This window comes from Anarhichas minor, unplaced genomic scaffold (assembly GCF_050575085.1).
Source record: "Anarhichas minor isolate MPS153535 unplaced genomic scaffold, ASM5057508v1 ptg000074l, whole genome shotgun sequence".
In the NCBI taxonomy this organism is placed as follows: Eukaryota; Metazoa; Chordata; class Actinopteri; order Perciformes; family Anarhichadidae; genus Anarhichas; species Anarhichas minor.
Window position 1 is genome coordinate 9,042,817 of NW_027466520.1, and position 24,893 is coordinate 9,067,709.

Here is a 24,893-nt window from a genome sequence, read left to right on the forward strand (position 1 = left end):
CATATGGAGCGATAATGCACATCTGTTTGATCTAAGAGATTGGCAGTACTTACCACAGGAGGAAACTTGAGGCACTTCAGGCAAATTATCATGACTTCATTTGTTAATTTCTATTATTTGGGAACCTTGTGCAAAACAAGCAGGTTTAACACATCATACTGTTGTAAATCATATTAAGCTGCCATCTGGTTTTGACAAAAAAAAGTGTGTGATAGTGCTACGCTGTAGTTTCCAATAAAATAACATAATCTGTCTGCTTTCATTGTGATATGAGGACATACAGACATGAAGGCAATGTCGAGGAGTCTAAGTGGTTTTGGAGGTCATTCAAAAGCCGTGTTGTTGCTATAGTCTACTCGCCAGCTTTGATTCTGCTTTATTGATCGTTATCTTAAATATACATCGGACAATGCGATACAATGCGATTTATATAAAATAGATTTAAAATCTGGTTTGGGAGCTTGTGAGGGGCCACGGGAGGAATAATGTTCGGAGCACGTTCACTGTGTGCAGAATATGGAGAATGGAGATATCAAATGTGAAAAGATAAACCACGTGCCTTAATTTGAATTTGAATGCACAGAATGTAAATTCTGCGCTTTGGAATTTTTTGGGCATTTATTTTATTTCTATTGTGTACAGCCTTTTTTTTCTATGGAAACGGTGCATATAAGCATAGGCCCAAACGCATTAACATGAGATGTGTGAATGTAAGCATAACTAAACTTTAAAAACAAATCTGCCACGGCAACCTTTTACATCACGCTGACCTTGTTGCCAATCAAGTTGTTTCTCTTGACACAGAAGTCACATTACTAACAAGGCAACGCTCAACATCTCAAAGTGATGCCAGGCATGTGTGTGACATGTCAAAATCATACAAACCTCAGGGTCTGAGTAAAGAGTCTTTGATTCTGGGCTGTCGTCACTCTCATGAGTCCAAGGCTAGTGACCGTAGACCCTCACAATGACAGCGGAGCACAGACACCACAGATCCAGATAGCACACGCTGAAACTCTTCATGTCAAACACATGAACTCCAGGATGCAGGGCTTGGATGTTAAACAGTCACCAAAACAACGCTTGTGCCAGACACTCGATTTGATGGGTGGAAAAGTTGACAGTATGTCATACGATGGTTCAGTGGCGGCCTGTTTGGCGTTTCCGACCCAAGAACGATGGTCAGAAGCTGGAAGATGAAGGAGAGGGAGGGAAAGAAAAGCTTTCCTAACCCCTTTCTGTTCTGCACCATGAGATAGAAAGCACACGCGGGGAGAGTTTGACAGGAGAGAGAGGGGCTGGCAGGTTCACAGCTTCTCTCTCTGTCTCTCTCTCCACACACACACACACACACAAACATATAAGCATATACATAAAGAGAAGAAGGACTTATTTTAATACAAGATTCTGCACCATCTAAGTCCTGTCAGAGGTTGGATACGGCTCTTTTCATCATAATTTATTCAAGAAAACGTAGGTTCCCTGTCAACACCATCACCTTTAACAAGTTAGGTTTTAGGATGCAACGTGTGCCAGGAGCTCCCTGAAGAGCACTGTTAAAATATTGTTGCAGGATGATATTAAAAGTGTATTGCAGGTGCTGATAGAGGGCAAAGCCATCAAACACTAGACGTATGCAGAGCCTGTAGAAAAGATCTGGCAAGAATTATTATCTTTTTTTTTCATTGTTTTCCAGATTAAAATGAACCAAACCTTTACTGCATGTATGATACATAAGTAGTTTGTATTGTTTGTGGATGATGGTGACTTTAAAGAAATGTAAAACGTGTAAACAACAAAATAGTCTTGAGACCACCTTTTTTTTCTTCTTCTTCAGTTATAAACACAGTATAGGCTTTAGTAAAAACTCTGCAATCTTAAAACAGAGGTAAAACAGATCATTCTATTGATTGCCACCTCAACCGCTTTTTCTCCTTCTATCCATGAAAGAAGCAGATATGTCAGTGAGGTGGCGGGAGTTGATTGCAGTGGCTTACGATAGAATTGAAAATAGATGGAGGCTGAAGAAAGGGTGGATAAAAAAAAGGAAAGAAACAGGATATGAACAAGATCCAAAAGACACAGAGCAACAAATCAGTTACTAGATATTTCCCCCTTGCTCTCACTCCAGTCCTCCCAAGAGTCCAGGGTTGGAGTCGCTACATTTCATGGACATCCTAAGCACTAGGGACACATATAGATTAGACCTCAAGGGCAGTCTCACAGTGAGCCCATTGGTACTGACTGATTATAGATTCAGCTTGACTGTTCGGCTCCTGCATCAACTAAGGATATCAGTGGAAGGGGACAGTGCCACTGGATACTTCCTAAAGTCACAGTCAAGATTATAGTAAATATTTCACTAAATGCTGTCACTGGGAGCCCACAGCAACTACTGACTTTCTTTTCAGTAACAACATGCTGTACATTCAAATGTGGTTATCAAGTGTAATGCTGATATTCAGTTCACCATGTCCACCGTCTTATTCTATCGCAAGAGAAATCCATTGCTAATGGTAAAATAGCTAATGAAAGGTGACAATGCTTGGTTTTTTTGAAATTTTCTGTATATGAGTGCTTTTCCGACCGCGATGTGATTGTCCATCAGCAGATACAGTGTTGACTCTGGCAGCGGTCCAGTCTTATTAGAAGGCTTTTCAGTGGCCTTGGCTGACTGAAATGATGAGCCTGTCACCAAAGATGCGTCCATATGGGAGCATGTCAGAACAGTCATAAAAGCATTGACGGCAAGCGGTACGACAAATTGGAACATCTGGACGCTCAAAGCCGAGCATACCACGCAAATGTTATACACATGCAGTGTGGGTACTAATGTGTGCACACATACTTTCATACATAGAAACATCAAACAAATAAATAAATGAGGTTCCTGCATGACCCCTGTCTCTGGGAGCTCTTAAGACACAATATGATTGACCACAACACCATAACAACCTCATACGTCACTGTCCTCTCAATGAAATCAGTGCTGGGAGTGATCAGTCATGTGCAGAGATAGGGGTGTACGGAAATTTATTGTGTGACACTGGAGCAGCTTTCTCTTACAGCTTGATGGTAATGAGACTGCAAAAGACGGACACAGCGGTGCGGGTGGATTTCAGTTGATAGTTCATCACTTGCTCAATGTGCATGCTGATATTTGTTGCTGTGCCAACAGGGACTTAATCAGGTGTCACTGCAGTGAGTGGAGGTGTATTTATGTGTGGAAGCCTATTTGTCTGTATGAGAGAGTGGATGGATTTAACATCTTGTTTTGTGGTAGTGAATAAATCTGATGTCTATTCTCTTTTGAGGGTGTTGATTTAAAGGAACAGTTGGACGTTTTAGGTAATACGCTTTCTTGTCTGTACAGTGAATATGAAGCTACGTGCCAGAAGCTGTTTAGCTTAGCTTAGCTTAGCACAAAGTCTGGAAACGGAGGGAAACAGCGTGCCTGGCTCTGTCTAGAGGTAACAAAATTCACCAACCAGCATAACACTGCAACATGCTGTTTGTAGTTTTTGGATTAACCAAACGAGATGTAAGGGGATAAATTAGTTTTAGAGGTTCTGCTTGGCTGATTCCATTACCTTCAGACAGTCACGATCGCTGTTTCCCCCTGTTTTCATGCTGTCTTTAGGCTTTGCTAAGCTATCAGGCTGCTGGCTGTAGTTTCCTACTTAACATACGAGAGCTGTATCAATATTCTCGCCTAACTTTCGGCAAGAAAATGTTAATGTTTCCCAAAAGGTCAAAGTATTTCTTTGAGAGATGCTTGTGTCAATGTAAGCTAAATGTGCTATCTACCTCTCCAACTTGTGGTTCAAATTAATTTACATTTATGTTTTCTACGGCTTGCTAACCTTTAAAACAAATTAAACACACATTCACAACTTGCATAAAACCCCAGTTATTTGTATTTGTCATGACACAGTATATTTAAATGCATGTGTGCACGCACTGGCTTTGAAGTGCTGATATCACAGTATGTTTTTATTGATTATTGGCTTCCAGTGCCATCAATAAGTGAGATTGCCGTCTTAGATGAAAGCAGAGTAACCAACAGTGTAAAAGTACAGAAGTGCTGAGCTTTTAGAGCTGGATCAGTGTGAAAGAGGGATTGATACTCAAACATTCTGACCTGCTCTGCTACGCTGTGAGTCCAGGTAGGAAATGCTTCACTCAGCTTTTTTTTTACACACGGTAGGAGCTGTGGTTGAAGATTTTTCTCTCTTTGAGAAACGCATGTTTTTCAGGCCCTCTTCGGGGTAAAGCAACTGTTAAGAAAGCATATCAAATGTGGGACTTCTACAGTTGCTTCTACATTTTATAGTTTCTGTGTTATGTGAATTGGCTCTTGCAGCTATTGAGCACATACAGTATTTATCTCAAGTGGATCTATGATGTGCTGAATCGGTGCTGGTGCCTACAGATTCAGGCTCTGTAACGTAAGGTGAGACAAGAAAGGTCCTCACCCTTTTTTTGCACAGAAAACTTGATGATCAAGTCTTTTTTTGTCAAACTGTCAATACTAGTAATACACATTTAAAGGAATTAAATACAAGGTTCAAAATGATTTAAAATACTTAAGAATGTGGGTCTCTAAAGCCACTCCCTTTTCAAATTGAGACATTTCAGCTGTTTCCTTTTTCCCAAATTGTTGGCGAAATGAAGTCCAACACTGCGGTCACCCTCCATTACCCTCTAGTCTGCTCTGCTCGGAGTTGTTTGGAACAGTAAAACCTGAGGTTGCCAGTGTAAATGCAGTTTTCAGTGTGCAGATAGAAATGTAATATATATTAGTACGTGACTACAGTACCACCCTGCCCTTCTTAAGCATCCCTCCCCCTCTCTGTCTCTGTTGATTGCATTTACTTATTTGGATATAATGGCCATGACTCGAAAATACGCTATGCTGCAAGGAAAGCACTCAGCCTGGGTATTTGCCGTCATTATGTTTAACCACTCTGGGGGATTACTTACATGGCAATTCCATGCGATTTCTTATTTATTGTGACATTTTGACATTGTGATCACAAAAGGAATTTTCTTTTTCTTGAAATAACACCCAATGAAATGAGCGTTCCAGTTGGTGCGAAGCCAGATTTGGCAGTTTGCTGCCAGTCACCCTGTCAAACGGTCTCTCCAAGAATAATTTGCTGACTTGCGTAAATATGTTCTGCTTTTGGAAATAGACTGCATAGACAGAGTCGGGGAGGGTAAGAGCAAGACAGAGTTTGAGAAAGATAATGGCCCCTGGAACAATAAGTACAGAATATTACTTTTAGTATGAGCTTATGATTTGGAAGGGGGGAGATGAATCCAACAAATCCAATTCAAACCTACTTCTATTGGCATGAACAAACAGTTATGTAAAAACACCACATACAGGAAAAGAGAAAACCAATCCAGTTCAGTTTGAAAAAATGGCCTTATGTGTCTCCATACAGCTGCTGTTTCCAACACTGGTTGAAGAGATACCAGCCCTGCATGGATTATCCTCTGGGCTCAGTGGAGAGAGACTCAGTCAGACCTAACGCAGGTAGCCCACCACACTGAATATTCCCATTCTGATTCAGCCAATTTAACAGCTCTGGTGTGTCCCAACAGACAGTGGTCAAAGTAAAGCAGACAGGAGATCAAAGCTTGTGGGTCTGTGCATGTCAGGGTCTAGATTATCAAAAACAAAAAGAAAGAAAATGTGATAGTGGCGAGATGTGTATGAGTATGTGTGCATATGTGTGCATGTGGTTGCGTGCGAACTCAACTGTGAACTGTTAACAGCAGGCTGTAAGCTGCACACAATATGTTGCAGTGTGATATACAGCAATAGCTCTTGTAGGATTTAGTACTTATATTTGCTAAAAAAATATTTTTGCAATAAGTGTATTCACAGTATAAGGGACGTTTGTAGTGAGGAACTCACATATTCCGCAGCTCCCTTCAGTTTTACAGAGCGTTCTATCATCATTCAGCTCTGGTTTTGGCTGGTCTCCTGATATCCTGCATTTTAGTCCTGAGAATTGGTAAAGCTCCAAAATCACGGGATCTTATATTTCCCGTAGTGCATCTTTTCCTGCCTGGTCAACATCCAAGTCTTTCTGGTGACATAACGAGGGTTATTTATTCAGGCTAGACGAAGCTCCTTTCAGAGCCACAGAAGACATGAACTGTTTTCAGAGGCTGAGGAGTACTCCCTCTGACTAGTAAACTGACTCTGAATCAGTGAAGTTACAGTTTAAATGTTATAATTGACTGTACAAAGCGGTGTGTGTTAAAGCGTAATCTGCTGCTGCTGGAGGTCTCATGATTACTTTAGAATACACATGGATTTATTCACCACTGGTGCAATATATTTATTGAATGGTTATAATAGCCATTCAACAAAGCCACTGTCTAATTTAATTATCTTATTCATTATTATACAAAAAGGTCAGTATTTGCTGTTTTCTCAAGTGCTCATTGTTCAAAATCTCTCTTAGATTACTCTTCAATATGTTACTCTATAAATGCCCTGCTTGTGTACTACAGTAGTTTACGGTTTACAGTAGTAAACTGCCCTCCAGATTGCCAGCCTCGTTACCAGAAACAGATCTTAGAAGTAGCTGTTGTAGTAGCCCGTGCGTTGTAGGGATTATGTTCTCAAATGGAACATGAATGTTGGAAATGTCTCCAGCACGGCTGACAGTTCTTATTGTTGCAAGATCTGTGGGTTTTACAGCTTTCTCTGCCTCTGGTCTCAAGGACAGTTTCCTTTTAGAGCTCTTGTTGTGCTACACAGCTGCACTTGTGGTGTAATATCCTTTAATGCAGCTGTAAATGCTTTTACGGTTCTTTTCAACAATTTGTCAGTCACTTTGGTGATGGGGAAGGGAAAGAAACCGTGGAGTTTTTGAGGCCAAAGTCTCAATCTGCATCTTTCTCCCTGTTTCTTAATCTCTCTCACATAATCTCACATAATCTCACATAACTCACACTCTCCTTTATTTTTTTGCTCTGCTCGCTGATTCAGTCTTTTTAAAGGCTAATGTTCCGCACACAAATTCACCTTTAAATCACATTACTTCTAATCTTAACACAACGTTACCGTAACTGTTACTGCGCTAACGTAGCAAGCAATTTGTTCTGCATTCCTCATTTAAATCCACTTTGTGTTTGTATTGGCCACTAGCTAAAGTGCGTTTGACTGCAGTTTTTCACCCCACTGGGTCAAATTGTAGCCAGTTGTTTGCATAGAAAAGTCTGTGAGCCATTGATTTCCCCCCCCATGGGCCCTCTGGAACAGATGCAGAGCGGCAAAGTGAGTCTGCTACCTCTCATAATTCCATGACAGCGAAATGAAACACTATCTAAAGAAAGCAATCAGACTCTCAAATTACCTTTCTTGGGGGTGCATTGTTTGCAGATCAGCAGAACTGTCTTTGCTCTGTCCCTTTATGTCATTGTCTCTCTCTCTCTTTCTCTCTCTCTCTCTCTCTCTCTCTCTCTCTCTCTCTCTCTCTCTCTCTCTGTGCCTTTCAGACACTCTGTGTGCAGTAATGAGTGGTAGAGTGGTGATGTTGTGTTGATTTATTGCATGGTTGCCCAAATGGAACCTGGATGGAATGTGTCTTTCATTGGGGTGTCATTTAGATAGAAACACCTGTGATGCCTATAGGGACAGCTAAATTCTCCATCAGGAATAGATTCCCATCTGAGCCATCACTACGTTGTACACACACACACACACAAGTAAAACAGATACACAATCGAAATTCGTGAGCACTCGAAACAAAACGTGCACTCGGCATTGACAAAGCTGCACAGTCGTTCGCGAAAATTGATTTGCAATCAGATGTTGCCGCATATACAGTATCCCAGAGGTGGCATTAAAACAGTCTTTCGGTCTATTTAGCTCTACGCTCCTACAATATGGCCGGACTCGTAATACACAGTTTTAAAATCTGGTGGCCCCATTACCCACAATGCAATTCACCTGCTGGATGGGTGTGTTAATGTCGCCTCGAGCCTCTAGCCTGGAGCAGTAATGAGGAGCGAGCTGCAGAGGTCTGGTAAGCACACTTCTTCCTAACTCCACACCCCCAGGTTTCTTGCATTTGCAAACTTGCAGTCTTCAAACCCAACCGATGCTGACTTAAGGCAATTTCTCATATTTTGCACTTTTTTTAAAAACCTTTTTTCATATACGTATGTAGCAGTACTCCCTTAAGACCTGTAAACAGACTTTTATGTGTAAAATCAGTGTTCTTTTTTTTAAAGGCAAAGCTATTGAACGAAGGTTGGGACATGATCTTGAGGTGTATGGCACATGTGCAGTGTAACTGGACCTGCGAAGTTGGTTGATTACAACAGACAACACTAGAAATAAAGGGATGGTGTCCGCTCAGGTGACAGAACTTTTTGGTTACGTGTGAACGGATGGCGGCCGATATACAATAATCTATTTTCAAATAGAAAGCATTTGTTTTTGGTATTTTATTGAAGATATTTTTAAGGAACAAAAGTCCCTTCCCTTGTTATCCTTTCATAACCTGCCAGCTTTGTGGAGGGTTATAAAACACTAGCACTAGTAGCTAGTAAATCCTGCAGATGTACAGCTAAAAATATGAAGCCAATGCAGCAAAGCACATTATTAAACTTCATCAAAATGAAAGCTTGTCGCACCACAACGGTGACAAGCTAGAGGAAGAAGCATCCCCAGATGGAACATTAGCTAATAATGCTATCCCAGCATCTGCTGAACCACACGGCTTCACAAGTGTTCAATACCATTCGTAACTGTACTCCTAACTGTCCATAACTGTTGCCTGAGATGTAAAGATCACTTAACAAGCAAGCTGGTCCTTCCTCCATATTCAGTTATGGAGAATTAAGCTACTCCAAACAAAACATATGATCGCCCTTTTAATTCACTGTCACAAATAAAACTGCCTAAAAGTAAGAGAGTTAAAAGTCCTGCAGCATACCCGCCTGTGAAGACACCACTACACCACTGCAGCATACTAATGCTCAACCACACATATTCAGATAGGGTACATTGTTCGCAAGGTGCAGCGTTGCTATGTGCACTCGTCTTTGTTTCCCAGAGGCATTCTGGGAGGAAGGAAGGAGAGAAGGAGAGCAGTTAACAGTTTGGCCAATGGAGGAGATGGAAGAGCACACACACACATGCATAACTATGGACAAACAGACACACAGCCACAGACTGATTTTTGAAATCCATCACTGTGGATGAAGGTGCAAGATGAAGTGAAACTCCATCCCAGCGACCAAATTCCCTGCTATCCTCTTCAAGCCAGAATCTTGATGGGACACTTTCATTCAATATGGCATATACACTGTGAGTGTATCGGTAACTGCAGTATGGACCAAGCTCCAGCAGTGAATGTTACAGCAACAAAATAGAGGGAGATGTGAGGACAGAGAGATGGATTCGTGGGGAAAGGAGCAGATTAATTAACAAACAAGAGGTTTTTTTTTCCTACAACGGCAATATGCTCAATGGGCTGGAGACAAGAGTGAGATTTTAGTCAATGAAATCAAAACTAATTAAGGAAGTAAATGAACAAAACACCCAGTTAAAGACATTACACCACATCGTTTTTTAGAATGCAATATATTGTACCCGTACAGAAATCTATTACTGCAATTGTGCATCTAAATGTCATATCATATTAATGATACGTCATGTCAATTTACATATAGTGGAATACGAGAGAGAGAGAGAGAGAGAGAGAGAGAGAGAGAGAGAGAGAGAGAGAGAGAGAGAGAGAGAGAGAGAGAGAGAGAGAGAGAGAGAGAGAGAGAGAGAGAGAGAGAGAGAGAGAGAGAGAGAGAGAGAGAGAGAGAGAGAGAGAGAGAGAGAGATTTGACCAAGACACTGTATCCTTATCTACTTCAAGAACTGTCCTACAGCTGTTTCCCTTATGAAGATCAATAATGTATTGCATGACTCATTAGTCCACACACAAGGGCGGAGATCACACAGTTCTTGTAATCTATCTGAAATGCTGTGACAGTTCGTCCTCCAAGCTCCGACAGAAGATCTCTTCATTTTAAACTGATACCATCTGGATACTGCCGCTGGGACACACAGTATCGGGGTTAAGTGCCTTGCTCAAGGACAATTGAGTCATTGATGGCTGAGATAAGGGTTGGGGTTACTCAGCAGCTATTTTACACTGAGATTTCCCAGCTAAGCTCCTCTCACTTAGTCACGCATCACATTTTGCATTCAGCGTATGATAGTTTTGGTGACTGTTGTAATATAAACAGGTCAATGACAGATCAATGACAGGTCAATGACAGGTCAATGACACTTTTGTGCACCTTAAGCACGAGACACACTCCTTTACTTTTTCCTCTGCAGACTAGTTCAGTACAGTTCTTCGCAGGATCGTTGGTGTGTAACTGGTGTTGCACGTTGCGTGGCGTTGGGCTACACATCGCTGCTAATCGCTGTTTGGGGCGCAGACCCAGCTCACTGGCCATGACACCCAGGGTGTGTTGAATCATATCAGTCCCCGACAGATCCTGTGGCCTCCTCTTTTCACAGCTACTGTTCTGTGTAGTTGGGTTGTCATCCGCACGGTCAACAAAGCCCTTTCGAGTGGGTATTAGCTATATAGCTAATCTCTACAGCACCATTTGATCAAAAAAAGGGGTTTTCACAATAGCCTTTTGTTTGCTCAGGCAGTGTTTTTGAATAGTCCAGTATGTAACATGCATGTTTGTTCTGGGAGTTGAAAGCTGGGTGACTTGCTAGAATGAAAACTGCAGACACGCACTCGATTCAGGGAACTGTGGAAATATGAGACAATCACCTCTGCCAAAATTGTGCTTTAGCTGTGATTGAATGGGATGGAAGTAATCAAACTGGAAAACCTTTTCTTTTCCTTCCACATCTCTCTGTACCTCTTCATCTGTCTGTCTTTCCACTTCCATCCGCAGCTGTGTCGAGTGTGATTAATGACAGCCATTCAATAGCTTGATCAACCACTTTAGCAGCGATTGTTAATCAGATGCTTATTTAAATGTCACTGCTGAGCAGCTGAGAGGAAATGAGGCCACTGGGAAATTGAGTTTTTCTGTGCGGGCTGGTTATGTGTGCGCACTCTGCATGTTTGTGTCCTTTGGTTTCCTGGAATATTGCCACACATTGATAATCATGAGTCTCCTTCATATGCTGTTTAACACACATTGGGCTTAGCAGCTAATACTGAAGGGATGCAGTGGAGCCTAATGTTCAATTCCGAACGAGCAGTAGTGTGTCTCATTAATAAAACATTGTGCCTGTATTATGAAGAGCAATACATCTGGGATTGTACAGTTACTAGAAATTTACATCTCCTGAGAGTTCTGCAATGCTCTGTTTCATTTGTGTGCATGCGTGCGTGCGTGCGTGCGTGTGTTTTCTCAATAAAGGACTACACCAAACGAAGCCAATCAGGGCCTACTCATCATTTGTTTCAGATTTGTTTTACTAGAACACACTCCTAATGATTATTTTTATGTCTGGCTGCCAAACTGAATTACCGTCGCCCCACAGCAAGCACTATAAACGTGTTTTTGAAGCAATATGATGTGAAAATTTAAACTGGCATTCGAAAGCTGCTCGTGTTTTCTTGTGGGGGCATTTGCACATAACTTCTGTAATTTCTGCTCTGTCTCTGTGCATTTCTCTAACTTTGCTGGCAGCGCTTTCTTACACAGGTGTATACTTGCATTGGTGTGAACATTTTTGACAGCATTTTGCTCTTTGAGGAGCTCAATATGTGCATGAACGGTGCTGCGGGGCAACTTAAAGTCTCCGGCTTTAAAGTGAGCATTTTCTGTGTTGCAAAGGGTAAATACAGTAAGCCCCAGAAGATTACACTCCTAGTCGAGCTTTATGAAGAGAAGAGAGGGTGTGGCCTTGTGTGGATGTGCTCTGAATTCAGCTCAGTCAGGCAAAGCCATTTATACAATGCAGTGGCGACTGCTATCGAGAAGCTGCAGTGTGAATACAATGGAAGCACATACAGCGTGCTCTAGTGAAATTTCTGTCTGTGCCCGCGTTGGTGTGTTATTATGGTATTTATTATTCATCGTAGCAACATACGGCGATGCTTTTGAAGTTTCATGTTCAATCAAATATTACACAGTGACCGAGCTTAGCCTAAGGCAAGGTTGAATCCCGTTCTGTGAAAATAGTACACGTCATTTATTTTGGTCATTTATTTGGTACATCAATCATTTTATCAATCCATGTAATTAATTGAATCGATTAATCAAGGAGGGCAGCGAAGGAGAGAGGGGGTGATTGATGACGGAGGGGATGGAACTCACCTGATTGAAATTCAGGAGCAAGAGTCTAAAAAGGTCAAGGGTTGCATGGGAGGCATTTATAGGCACAGCAGCCCTTTTAGTGGGACCTGTGTTGCCATGTTAAGAATAGCCTTTATCAAAAGTGGATGTGTGTGTGTGTGTGTGTGTGTGTGTGTGTGTGTGTGTGTGTGTGTGTGTGTGTGTGTGTGTGTGTGTGTGTGTGTGTGTGTGTGTGTGTGTGTGTGTGTGTGTGTGTGTGTGTGTGTGTGTGTGTGCCTTCATACATCTTGCATCTATTCCTCTGAGGTTGCTTGGCCTTGTGTTCATGGTAGGTTAAGTGATGCCAAAGCCCAATAATAAATCTCTGGCGCAACCAGGACAGCTGACCTGAAGGTCACTGTTTCATTAACTGTCTTCCACTTTGATTTTCTCATCCCTCGTTCCTGTCTGCCTCCCTGTCGGCCTACCTGCTAGCTACACACTCTGAAGCATCCCATGGAGGGCAACATGGAAAGACATAGGAAGGAGGCTGTAGTTATGCTAAAAGAAAATGTGCAGGGATAGTTCGATATTTTTGAGGAATACACTTATTCACTTTCTTGCTGAAAAGATTGATGCCACTCTCATATCTGTATGTTAGATATGAAGCTATAGCCAGGAAACAGTTAGCTTAGCTTAGCTTTGCGTAAAGACTGGAAACAGCTAGCCAGGCTACCCAGAAGCTCAATCCACCTACCAGCAAACTCACAAAATAACTTTGTTTCCAGTCTTAGTGCTAAACAAGCAACAATTAATCGGGAGGGAATTGTAGTGTAAGCCTCAGGAGAAGCTCTTGAGTAGATTCCAAGCACCTCCTCTGACCGCCTTTGTGTTCACATGAATGTTTTACTAAGTACCATGTTGGTACTGAAAGCGCCAGGGAGAGAGGGATTTCTGCAGCCTTGCTAGATTTGTTACAGGCATTCAACTGGCTCTTCCTCTTTTCACCTTAAGTGGAGGTTGGCTTCTTCTGATTCCCCACCAAAGCGCCGCTGAAATTGGGCCAAGAATCTCTCTCCTTTGATTATAGGTTTCATGCAGCAAGTGCCGTTTCATTCAAAAATCCTGTCACCAGGACGTGCAGTGTTGCCAGGTATACAGGTCTTGCCCTTCATGTCCTGCGTACACAGTAAAGCTCTGAGTCATGTCTAGACAGAACAATTAGGGCATACATACAGACAAAATAACAGTGACATTTAGGCAAGGTGTTCACGGTGTGCAATCAGACCTCATTTTCCACACTGAGCTCAGTCACTGGTAGCCATGTCTCGAATTGGCAAGGAACAATCAGATTTAATGTGAAGCCTTTTTTGTATTTCCCATTTTCCGCAGGCCCTGTCCTCAAATGAATGCAACCCGGAGCTCACAGCTAACGGCGTATCTTTGAAAGCACAACTGCTCTGTCACTAGGCTGGAAAGAAAATGGAATCAGCAGGAATGTATTGAATGCCGAGGGGTGTTTTTATGTCGTAGCATGGCGACAAACGTGGCCTGCCGTGTCGTTATAGTGGAATACAAGCTCAGAAATTGGTCGAAGAACAATTGTCCTGCTACTTTAATAGTTATATATTATTTCCTTTTTATCGTGTTGAAAGCTGAGGCAGAACTATTGGGTAAAGGTTTTAAATATGTGAGAGGGAGGCTATGAACTATGAAATTAAGGTGAACTGTAACCGAAATTCACTTTTACATACACACAATGAATTATTTCAAAGTAATTTTCTTTGGAGAAGCGGATATATCTGACATTCTGCCCGAGCATTGGTTGATAAAAACGCACAATCATCACTGCACAGCACACGCAGAGCTGATGACGTGAAAGAACGGGAGAGTTTGTTCAAAAGTCAATTTCTGTCTCGTGTGAAGTCATCCGAGGAGCGATATTGAATCTATGGGGATGAGAGACTAGACTGTGATGTTTCAGTAGCAAGACGAGGTAACACACCTCAGCAAGGCCGGGCCTGTTGATGTAATTTATTGCAACATTGTAGAGAAAAAAAAAATGTAAAAAACCTTTTCGCTTCAAGCTGACTTTCAAAACTTCAGCAGAGGCGTCCCTTATCTTGTTTAGCCGACAAAACGTATGGCCTCAGCTTTGTTAAAGTTTATTTTCTTATACTCGGCATGTTGAAGTTTGGTTAAGGATTAGATTCGTAGTCCCCAACGGTCTGCTAAAATTTTCTGAAACCTTTCTTGAGGATATTTCTAATGTTTTTGCTTTTCCATTTATCTCTGTTAAGCTTCAGTTCTGTTTTGTTCAGACAGTGCAAAAGGGAACAAAGATAAACTCAGGGGAGTTTTTATTCATATTTAGTGTGTCAGTCCAAAAAATATTATCCCTTTGTATTCTTATCGAGACTTGCAATCGGTCCTATAAGTCAACAGTGACAGTGGACTGGCTGTTATTCCCCCAGAAAGAAAAGGCATGGTTTGTACAGCTATACTTTGTCTAAGAAAATGTATCTGGTCCGATTATACTAAACCTAATTAAGCCAAATTACTGTCAAAGTCGCTGTAAAATACAGCTGCAAATTCTAGTGATTAGCATGTTGAATCGAACCCAAAGAGAACATCTTCTGCACAAGAGTTTGACCTTGATCCTTGAAAATTGCTTGCAAAGCCTCTCATGCCAGTAAATGTGGTTGATTCCAGATTTGAAGTAATGGCTCTAATGAGGGTATTTTACATAATTTTAGGGGAGTGGGGATACTGTGGGGAGCTTATTCTCTTCATTTGGTTAGCATAAGAGTCATTTAGAGTAGGTTATCTTTGGTCAGAAAACTCCCACAGACTTCACATGTGCCTGGAGTAGACTTTTACACACGTATACCTCAATGTGTGTAAAAGTCACACATTGAGCTATATGTGTGAAGAAGTACAGGATTTAATTACTCTATCAAATGCAGACTGTATGCACATGCAACATGTCACATTGTTGTAACATTTTAGCCACACTAGTGCCACCACTTTGGTCCAGACTGAAATATATCAACAAAAAGTGATTGTCATTCAATTTGGTACAGCCCTCATGATTCTTGACTTTTCATCTAGCACCAGCGTCAGGCTAGAATTTGACGGGCAGAAGACAACATGCCAACAGCTTTCTTTAATTAAGGCGACTGCAAACTAGAGGGTGTAGCAAAGCAAAAATAATTTAGGAGTGAGGGCAGCAATTTGTAGTTTTCTCTGGAAGTTCCTCTGTACATTGTTACACCTGGTTGTATTGCCTCTGTGCGGATCCTGACTTTGTAATCATGTATTAATAATGAATGCCCCCCACCCCTCCTCTGCTCTCTCCACAGATCCGGACTTTGCAGACATGGGAGTCCCCCCACCTCTGCCCTGTAGGTATACTCCCTCTCTGTCTCTCTGTCTGCTTCTGTGTCTTCCTCTCTCTCTTTCTGTCTTTATCTCACTTGTTATCACATACACACTTTCTTTTTTCTTTATCTCAATAAGCCTTTTCATGCTGTGGTTCCTCCAGTTATTTGTATTATTTGCGTTCTAGTTTTTTAAAGTATGTCCAGGTGTGTAGGCTACCTGTGTGGTATTTGTTAGCTTGAACTGCACATGCGTGCATACAGTATGTGTGCATGTGTGTGTTTGTGTGTGTTCATGCATATGCGTTTGTTTCAGCCTGTCAGTATGACATGGTTGGTCCAGAAGGTATCGTTGAGTCCCATCAGATCACCAGAGACGGGAAGGCTGACGCCACCGAGGCCGTCGACTGTAAATGGTACATCCGCGCTCCGCCGCGCTCCAAGGTTAGTGACGCTAAGCTACGCTCCCATCCAACTGTGAATTACATTTACTGCCAAATTTTGAAATGTCACACGAAATAAAGTGGAAGTGAAATTGTATTCCCATCAGTTTCAGACAACAAATTAAGAAAAAAAAACTGCTGTTCATTTGGCAAATACTGCATATCTTCATTCATTCATTCCAAACTTTCAGCTTCAACTTCAAGACTTTGCTATGTAATTTTTCTATTCATTTTCTGTTTCCATATAGCATTCCTTCACACACGCAGTAAGATCAGGGGTTGCAAGAGGAAGCTTTGATATTGCATTGAGGTTTGTGTGCAGATGTTAGCGGTATCCTAATGTGAGTGTTTGTGGCTGTGGGGGAACCTGTTCCTCTGCTGGGGTCAGTTAGATAGGCAGAAGGGTTTACTTGGGGTCTGGCCCATTTTTTAATCAGCAAGCTGTTGCCAAGAGGACTGGAGAGGGGGGGGGGGGGGGGGGTTAGACTGGTCAGACAGACAGAGAGAGGGGGGGAACGTAAGTGCTGATGAAATAGTGTTGCTGTGCAGTTTGACCCTGAGGCCTCCGACAGTCTGCATATGTTTTCTCCGCCAGTATTTTCCACGCAGCCCTGCATGCATATACAAATACTAACATACAAACACACACACATACACACCTTTATTACATCCCCTTACACACACTAGACATGCTGCCTTATCTACCAGAGTTGCCTGTGCTGCATTAATGCTACGGGATTAAAAGTTGCCCGAGGGAAGAACATTATAACTTCTCATATGGCTTGGTCATATACGCACACACACACACACCGTTTAGCCCATGACTGCAGTTAATCTACTCCTGAAATAATGTTGGTCTTCTTCTGGGTGCATTTGCAGGGCTTGATTTAATAGAATAAGACCACGGTTTTACTTAGACTTTTATAGAACATTTCAGTCAAGGACAAAAAGTATATTATGAGGCCTGCATTTTGAGGATTCAAAGGGGCATGGTCACATTTATAATACTGTAATTTTAAATGGTGAGGTAAAATATACCTTATGTTATAATGGCTTCAAGTTACAATCTCGGAGATCTGTGTTTTGTTCTCTTTGGCGGCACCCATGGTGATAAGCAGTAGTTGCAGGTGTGTTTTGGAGAGCGCCGCATGATATTTTTCCCGCGAATGTTGCTCCAGTTTGTAATACTGCAAGTGCAAGGGCTTTTATCAGAGGGCAACATGAAATTGAGGACATCTATCTATTGCCTCCACACGGCTCTCAACATGGCAAAGTTCTCAGAGTGTGTGTAGTCTTCTGCTACTCACAAGAGTGAGATAAGGCAGCTGCCATGTCAGCTTAACCGTCACTACTTGTTTCAATAATTCAGCACTAGTTAATGTTGTCACTGGCCGTAGAGATCTTTTATTAAAGTCATACAGTCCACATTGGAGAAGATATTAAACTTTGTTCCATCATTGATAAAAACTGACTTTTTCTTGCAGGTTTTTTATTCGGTGCTGCAGGCTCTTACTATACACACCGCTACTTATGATATGACTGGCTGATAATATTGGTGTGACTGTGATTCATGGCCACAGCAGTTACTTAGCTCTTATCTGACACATTCTTCGGGGTCGCATATTTCCATCTAAAGCCTTGTCTCCCTTCAGAATGTCCTTCGGATTCAGCTTCTTTAGGTCCCAAGGCCACAGGAACCATATGACTGCATCATCCATCTATAGAGCCATTCTTTTCATCATCAGCACGGATAGAGCCACACAATACTGTAACTTTGAAACAGGTATTAGGAGGGACCCTGTCCCCGGTTAAATGTTACAATCAATGCAAAAAGGCAGCATTAATTTGTCAGTCTCTCTAAGTGGAGTGCGTAATTCAGCCAGTACATTGCAGCTACAGCGCCAAAGACGATCATAAGTCTTTGGCTAAGGCTGTGTATGTGCATGAAAGAGCAACAGAGGGATCGGGCCTGGCAGTATGATGTATTTTCCTTGGTCTGAATCAGTGTCATTTTTCGCCCTGCAGGAGTGTCTCACAAGGCAAGTCATGGGCCAAAGGCTGACAGTCAGTGGCACTGATGGACAAGGCAGCAAATACGTTTTTTAGCACAAATCTATCTTCAGTCACATACAGTCCTGAAGCTCCCACATCCACTGTTCATGCTCAATCACGCACAAAATATATATAACTTACTGTACTCTCTTTCTAAAACACACACACACACGCTCGCATGTTACCGCAGTGAGGGATGCAAAGGACGCCACCCACCACATCAGTGTATGTGCTGCGTGCTTTCATTTCCCAATGCTGATACAGTACTGCACTGTACCCACTGTGCCAGAAACAGAAGAGAGATAATGACATCCTATACCGGAGGCTCTAATTAGACTGTACCGGAGTGCTCCAGAGAGAAGGGAGGAGAGGGGGACAGGGGAGGAGGAAAAATGGGAAAGAAGGGGATAAGGGAAAGATGTACTTAATAATGCATTTTCTCAAATATCTAAATGTATCGGGAGGAAGTTCAGTGTCAAGATGGCAGATGGGATTGCGTGAAAGGTAACTAAAGGGGAGACTGGCTGAAAGCGATACCGGCAAGTAAGCAATAATAACCATGTGTTGTTACCAGAAATGACAGCACTGCACCAATTCTAATGCTATAATGTGATTGCTTTACACCACCATGTGTCATTTTAATTTCATCCTATAAATAGATTTCACAGAAACTACCTTGAAGAAACGCACTAATTAGCTATTACTAGCATCCAACGTAACTTAAAAGAAAACCCAACAAACATACAGCTAGAGGCAAGGCTGTGCAACACAATATCACACTTTGCAGACATACATATACAAAATAACAACTCTCAATAATAACTCTCGTCGACTGCATTTGGTATATTTCTAGTATCATTTCATCTTCTTGGGGATTCTGTTTGGACAGCTGTCCGAATTCAGCTGACAGCTGTTAGTTGTAGAGGAATATTTTTAGTTGCTTTGTTTTGACTCATAACAGCTACTGCATTTTCCCAACCATCATTTGTGTCTTGTCTGTTTTACACTGTCTGGATTTTGCCACCATGTCAGCCTGCACTGTCTGACACCTTTTGTGTCTTTTCATGACGGTAATGGCCTAAATACGGGCCTTCATTTTGACTGTAATGAACAGCACGTACACTGTTTCAGGCGCCTTTTAGCAACAGTGAGAACATATTCCTCCCTAGTCAGTGATGGATTCTGCGTCATTATTGGGGCGCTGCAGAATCAATGAGGAGGCAGCCTATTTTCCTGCTGGAGCCAATCTCTCGCCTTACAAATTGGTGATTGTATCTATCTGATCCATTACCGTCATTTTGCTTTGTGATGCCATCTGCAGTCTGATTTTTCTTCATCTCCAGCCAGTTGGAGGAGTTCAGCAACAAGAGCTGTGGAAAAACAGCTTACTTGTTGGTTTGTGCATGTCTCCCTCACATAATGAGGCCTTTCTTGATGGACTTTCCGCTCAAATTTAGCGAGCACCGACCACGCATTACTTCACAGGCATGAAGAACTGCAGTTATTATTCTCCCATGCCTAAACATGAGCGAAATGGGAACGACTGCATTCTGTGGTACCATTTACATTTCATGTCATAAAAATAATACATTCTTGATCGAAGACCATAAGGCTGCCATCTTTTACAACATAAAAGGGTGCATGTGGCAGTATGGGGGTAAAGGATTCTTTTTCTTTTATCACTGTGTTGGCCCTCTCTGGCGAATAACAATAATTGAAAAGACTTTTGTTTCTTGGTTCTTTCAAGTTTAGCCTGAAACTACCAGCACTTACAAAGCTAGCCATGTCCTGAAGCCGCATTTCCATCTGTCCTGCACAAGCGTTTCAGGTTTTGAAGTTCACACTTTCGGCAGGACAACAGTGCCATCGTTTTAGTGCTGGATTGGTTTACATTGTATTAATACATAAAAAATGGTAATATCTCTGTCATACTGCTGCTCTTGCACCACAACCCCTATTTGACTTAAACTAGACCTGTGGAGGACAAACCTATTAGCTGCAACATGAGAGATACAGCAAGTATCATCAAGCAATTCATCATTGATGTTAATGCAGAGCTCTTATAAGCTGTGAAAAGACTTCGGTCAGATAGATGATAGACTCAACTCACATAGAGATTGTTACACTGGTGCATTAGTGCAGCTCTAAAACATGTCATAGATAATGGCATGGCCAAGAGTCAACAGCCACACTAGCAGCTCTCATCATGCTGCTCACAGTAACAGTGCATGCTGATTATAAGCAGGTATAATGTGTACCATGTTGCCCATCTTAGTTCAGTGTGTTAGCATGCTAGCATTTGCTAATTAGAACTAAACACAAATTACATCTGAGGCTGATGAGAATGTCATCGGCTTTTTTTGTATTAAGTCATAAACCAAAGTATTGGACAAATTTAAATTGTGACCAAATGATAACGCTAGATGAGAAATGAGGATATGTATGTCTGTCCAAAATCTTGGGCCAGTCAATCCAACAGATGTTTACATATTTCACAGGATAAATGAAAACGTTGAACTGCTGGTGACAGTGGATGAAAATTCAAGGGTTACCAAAGTCAGTAGGATTCGTCCTCTGGTGAAAAAAGATGACTCAGACTAGTACCAGAAACTGTATCATGGTCAAGCTCGGAGATTATGCTCTTTAACAATAGTCGGTTCATCGCTTTAGCCAGCCATTATCACCAGATGAAGTCTATTGAAAAAGTTGAGTGTACACTTGATCAACAATGTTTTGTATTTGTAATTAGTCTCCCCTGATGGAATTAGCTTACAGCCTAATTTGGCTGCGCTGACAATAGAATGATTGGGCCAAGTGACCTAATTAACATGCTTATAGGTACTTTTTTACCGATTACTGCCTCATGAACCTTGACATTGACTATAACCTTTAGGATGACGCATAAAAGCAGACTTCTTTGGCAATATGCCACGTGGAATTGAGCCATTTCTAAACACCATCGACCCATAACAACTACTTTGTCCTTCACTCTTTCGTATTGTAAGGGATTGCTGACAGTTCTCTTCAGATCCTAAATTCTTCATATTTCTGAAAAAGATATTCTTAGCTGCATTTTATGAATGTAATGTCTTTCTGAGTTCATCCACCCTGTTCAAAACCAAATGTTGTATCCACCATCTCAATATTTCCATCACATTTAAAAGGCACTGTGCTGACAATTCATACTGTATCGGATAGACCACAACAGCACTCTACAGTGACGTCTGCTAAGAAATTGTTTTCAGAGCATCTTCCATCTTCCAGTCCTTCCTGCAGGGGTTAAGACATACATTTTAGGAAAGGCACATCTCTATTTTATTCCAGTACCACAGCATTGAAGACCAAAATAATGTCCTTAGTCTTGTGACAAAAACCTTAAGAGTGGCTGAATATATGACAAATCTTTATTAGATGGAAGATTTTTGAATATGGAATCCAGGGGGAACTGGATAACTTGTTTCCCCCCTCCAATCCATTTCACTTGTCATGTTGTTGGAGCCGAGTTGACATTCCAAGGTCCATTATCCTGCTACATCTGCAGCTTTCGTCTGTGGGCATTTGAAGCGTCACATTTCCCTGTCACAATTGGGGAGCGATCCACTCATTAACCGTAATGACGGCAAGTGCTGTGCGCAGCCAACCAGAACCATAGCCGGGATTGGGCGATCTCAGCCAGATGAACGAGTGACAGATGATGCAGAGGCAATAAGGAAGTATTACTTTCACCTAGAATAGCTGTTGAGTCAAGGTGGTTACCAAGGTGGATATTTCACTCAATAAGGGATCGTTAAGGTAATAAAATAGTCCATATAGCTGTCACGGTTTTAAAAGCTTCGTTATATACTGTATATGTTTGGTATCCATGAATTTGAAAGAATGGGTCTGAAGTTAACTGTGAATGGATGACATTTTCTCTCTTGATAATCTAAAGCTTGTGGCAAAAATGTCCAAAGTCTCCTCAAAGTTTAACAAGGTTGTAGGTTTTATGTAATGCTTTATCCCAACAGATAATGAGTCTAAAGCTAATGGACCCTGAGACCCCCTTTCATATGCGTGCGTAATGACTTCGTACAAGCTGCAGTCTGTCTGTCTTATTTCATTACAGAGCCTCTAAATCAGGCTCTGGGATAATGAGTAAGATGCACAGGCCATAATAGAAATGATCTGAAATATTTTCAGTTCACCTCTTTTTATTTCCACATCTTTAAATTTCCTCATTTGATCTCTGCCTTTTCTCTCTGTATTTTCCCTCCTCTCTGCCTCCGTGCATTGGACAGATCTACCTGCGTTTTCTCGACTATGAGATGGCCAATTCCAACGAATGCAAGCGCAACTTTGTGGCAGTGTATGATGGTGGCAGGTGTGACATTTTTAACCTCTCATTTTAATAAATTATACAGAGGCTCAAAGTGGCCATAATTACTCATTCATTTTAGGCCCTTTATCTTGTGATCATGACTTAATCATCTCCTTATCTTGAGATAACAACTTACCATTGTGCTTTTTCTTTTGAAGACTTTAATATCTAAATATGTCATGACATGAAATTAATGGTTTTGACAAGATACAGTTCCTTTGCCGTAGTCTGTCCATGTCAAGTTAACCTCTCATGTCGGGTAGCACTCTGAGAACTTAAGGCTGAAATAAGATTAATTACTTTACAGGAATCAATTTCTGACACAAGGAGAAAGAGCCTATCATAAATTTATATTCAAGACAAATTGTGGACAAATCTTTGTCAGTTTAAGGAATAGTCCAAAAAATTCAGAAATACACTTGTTTGCTCTCTTGGGGAGAGTTGCAAAAAGTATAAACTCCAGGAAGTCACTGCACCCAGCCCAAAAATAGCCAAGCACATATCCCCCATAACACCACAACTTGTCGTTTTTGCACTTTTTTGTACGGATTAAACAAACAAGATTTAAAGGTGCTGATAGGTGGATTGTGTTACCCTTGGACTGAGCCATAGCTGTTTCCTCCTGGTTTAATGTCTGCTGGCAGAAGCAATTGAAAATGAATAAAGCAAGTGTGTTTTCTAGAATATCAAACTATTCCCAACTTCACTTGCAGAGCCGGAACCTCTTTTTATCTCGAGATCATGAGATATTTAATTCATGATCAAAGAAAACCATATTCAATATCTTGAGAGAAGGAATTAATTGAATCATTAACTGCAGTACGCTTTCAACAAATATGAGCTCCCCAACAATCTAATTTGTTATCTTGAGATTACCTGGATATAAAGTTGTGATCACATGATATTGGGCCTTAAAATAATCGGAGCAACCGTGGGTGCTGTTAAATAATGTAGATAATTGAGTTTCACATTGAGATTCAGAGTGAATGTCCATGATACTTGATATTAAACTGCAGATATGTTATCTCATCCTGACTCATCTCAGTTCGGTGGAAGACCTGAAGAGCAAGTTCTGCTCCACGGTGGCCAACGACATCATGCTGGTTTCCACACTGGGCGTCATCCGCATGTGGGCGGACGAGGCCAGCCGCAAAAGCCGCTTCCGCATCCTTTACACGACCTACCAAGAGCGTAAGATTCCTACACTCACACTCATGCTGTTTATCATAAAGATGTTGACTGCAGCATCACTCACCTAGGAGAAACTGATTGGCTTTATTAATCAGACTCCATGACAGCGACATTGACGCCAAAAAAAAAAACAGGTCTGGTCTTTATTGGTTAAAGGAAGATGGAGGCACAGTGACCATGTTTATGGCAACTTCTATTGGATGCTTTTAATGGAAAAGATGCTGTCGGAGGCTTCCATTTAGTTTCATGACCATTTAAACAGCAGCAAGCAGGAAACCAAGGAATGTGATTTCCATTATAGGGAATATTGCCTGTGGGTTATTACGGATATGATAGTATTGGTGGATTTTAGGTCAGTGCTGCAGCACTACCAGCACCGTTCTTAATAGATAGATACAGAAAGGGAGAGAGAGAGAGAGAGAGACTGAGACAAAGGAATATCTGGGTGAGCAACAGTATGTTCACATTTCCCCATTTTCTTTTAGCCGACACAGCACACAAACTCTTCCTCTTTCTCATTCAGTGGCTCCTCATTGATGGAGCTTGTAGTTTGACAGGGGTTGCAGAGGGCATTCTTTGTACTAGAGAGGTGGTGAATGAAGAGGGTCTCCAGCTTGTGAGTATATGTCAATGTCATTCGGCGCCTTTTCACTGCCGCACGCGCACACACACACACACACACACACACACTGCACTACTAAACATTGCATCTTTTCATTTTTGGAACTTGAAGAGGTATCTCTCTCAGTAAAAGGCTGCTCAATTTTTTGTTTTTTGTTTTTTGTTTTTTGTTTTTTTTGTACATGATTCAAATACAAGAAATACATTAAATCAATTCAATGAGTTTCAAAAACATCATTTGCGGTTCCACTGGTATTTCAGAGGTGCTCTGCTCTTTCATTTTTATGATGGCAAAAGGAAACACCATGCTTCCTTTGAGATTGCTTTATTGTTGCCTCAGTGCGTCATCTTGAGATTGTGGCTGTTGAAAAGAAGAAATAATGCATCATGGATGAAGAAATATATTCAAAAGCCAGTGATTATTTAAAAGTGAGCTGAATTTACTTTTTCATCCTCCTGCATGGTCGATTGGATTTATTGAACGTCACAAACTAGACTCACACACTTAACGAGTCCGTTGTCGCTCCTCACATATCTACAACATGTCTATGTCGGTCGTATGTG

At 41.5% G+C, this 24,893-nt stretch overlaps 1 protein-coding gene across 2 annotated transcripts in view; it reads left to right on the forward strand.

Moving 5' to 3' along the window:
* neto1l (neuropilin (NRP) and tolloid (TLL)-like 1, like) overlaps positions 1 to 24,893 on the forward strand; it is a 54,566-nt gene that overhangs the window by 21,294 nt on the left and 8,379 nt on the right. For both annotated transcript variants that reach the window (XM_076080790.1, XM_076080791.1), the window contains exons 5-8: positions 15,648 to 15,689; positions 15,982 to 16,109; positions 22,438 to 22,520; positions 23,563 to 23,708. In XM_076080790.1, coding sequence (XP_075936905.1) covers positions 15,648 to 15,689; positions 15,982 to 16,109; positions 22,438 to 22,520; positions 23,563 to 23,708 — 399 coding nt within the window. The remainder of the gene's footprint in view (positions 1 to 15,647; positions 15,690 to 15,981; positions 16,110 to 22,437; positions 22,521 to 23,562; positions 23,709 to 24,893) is intronic.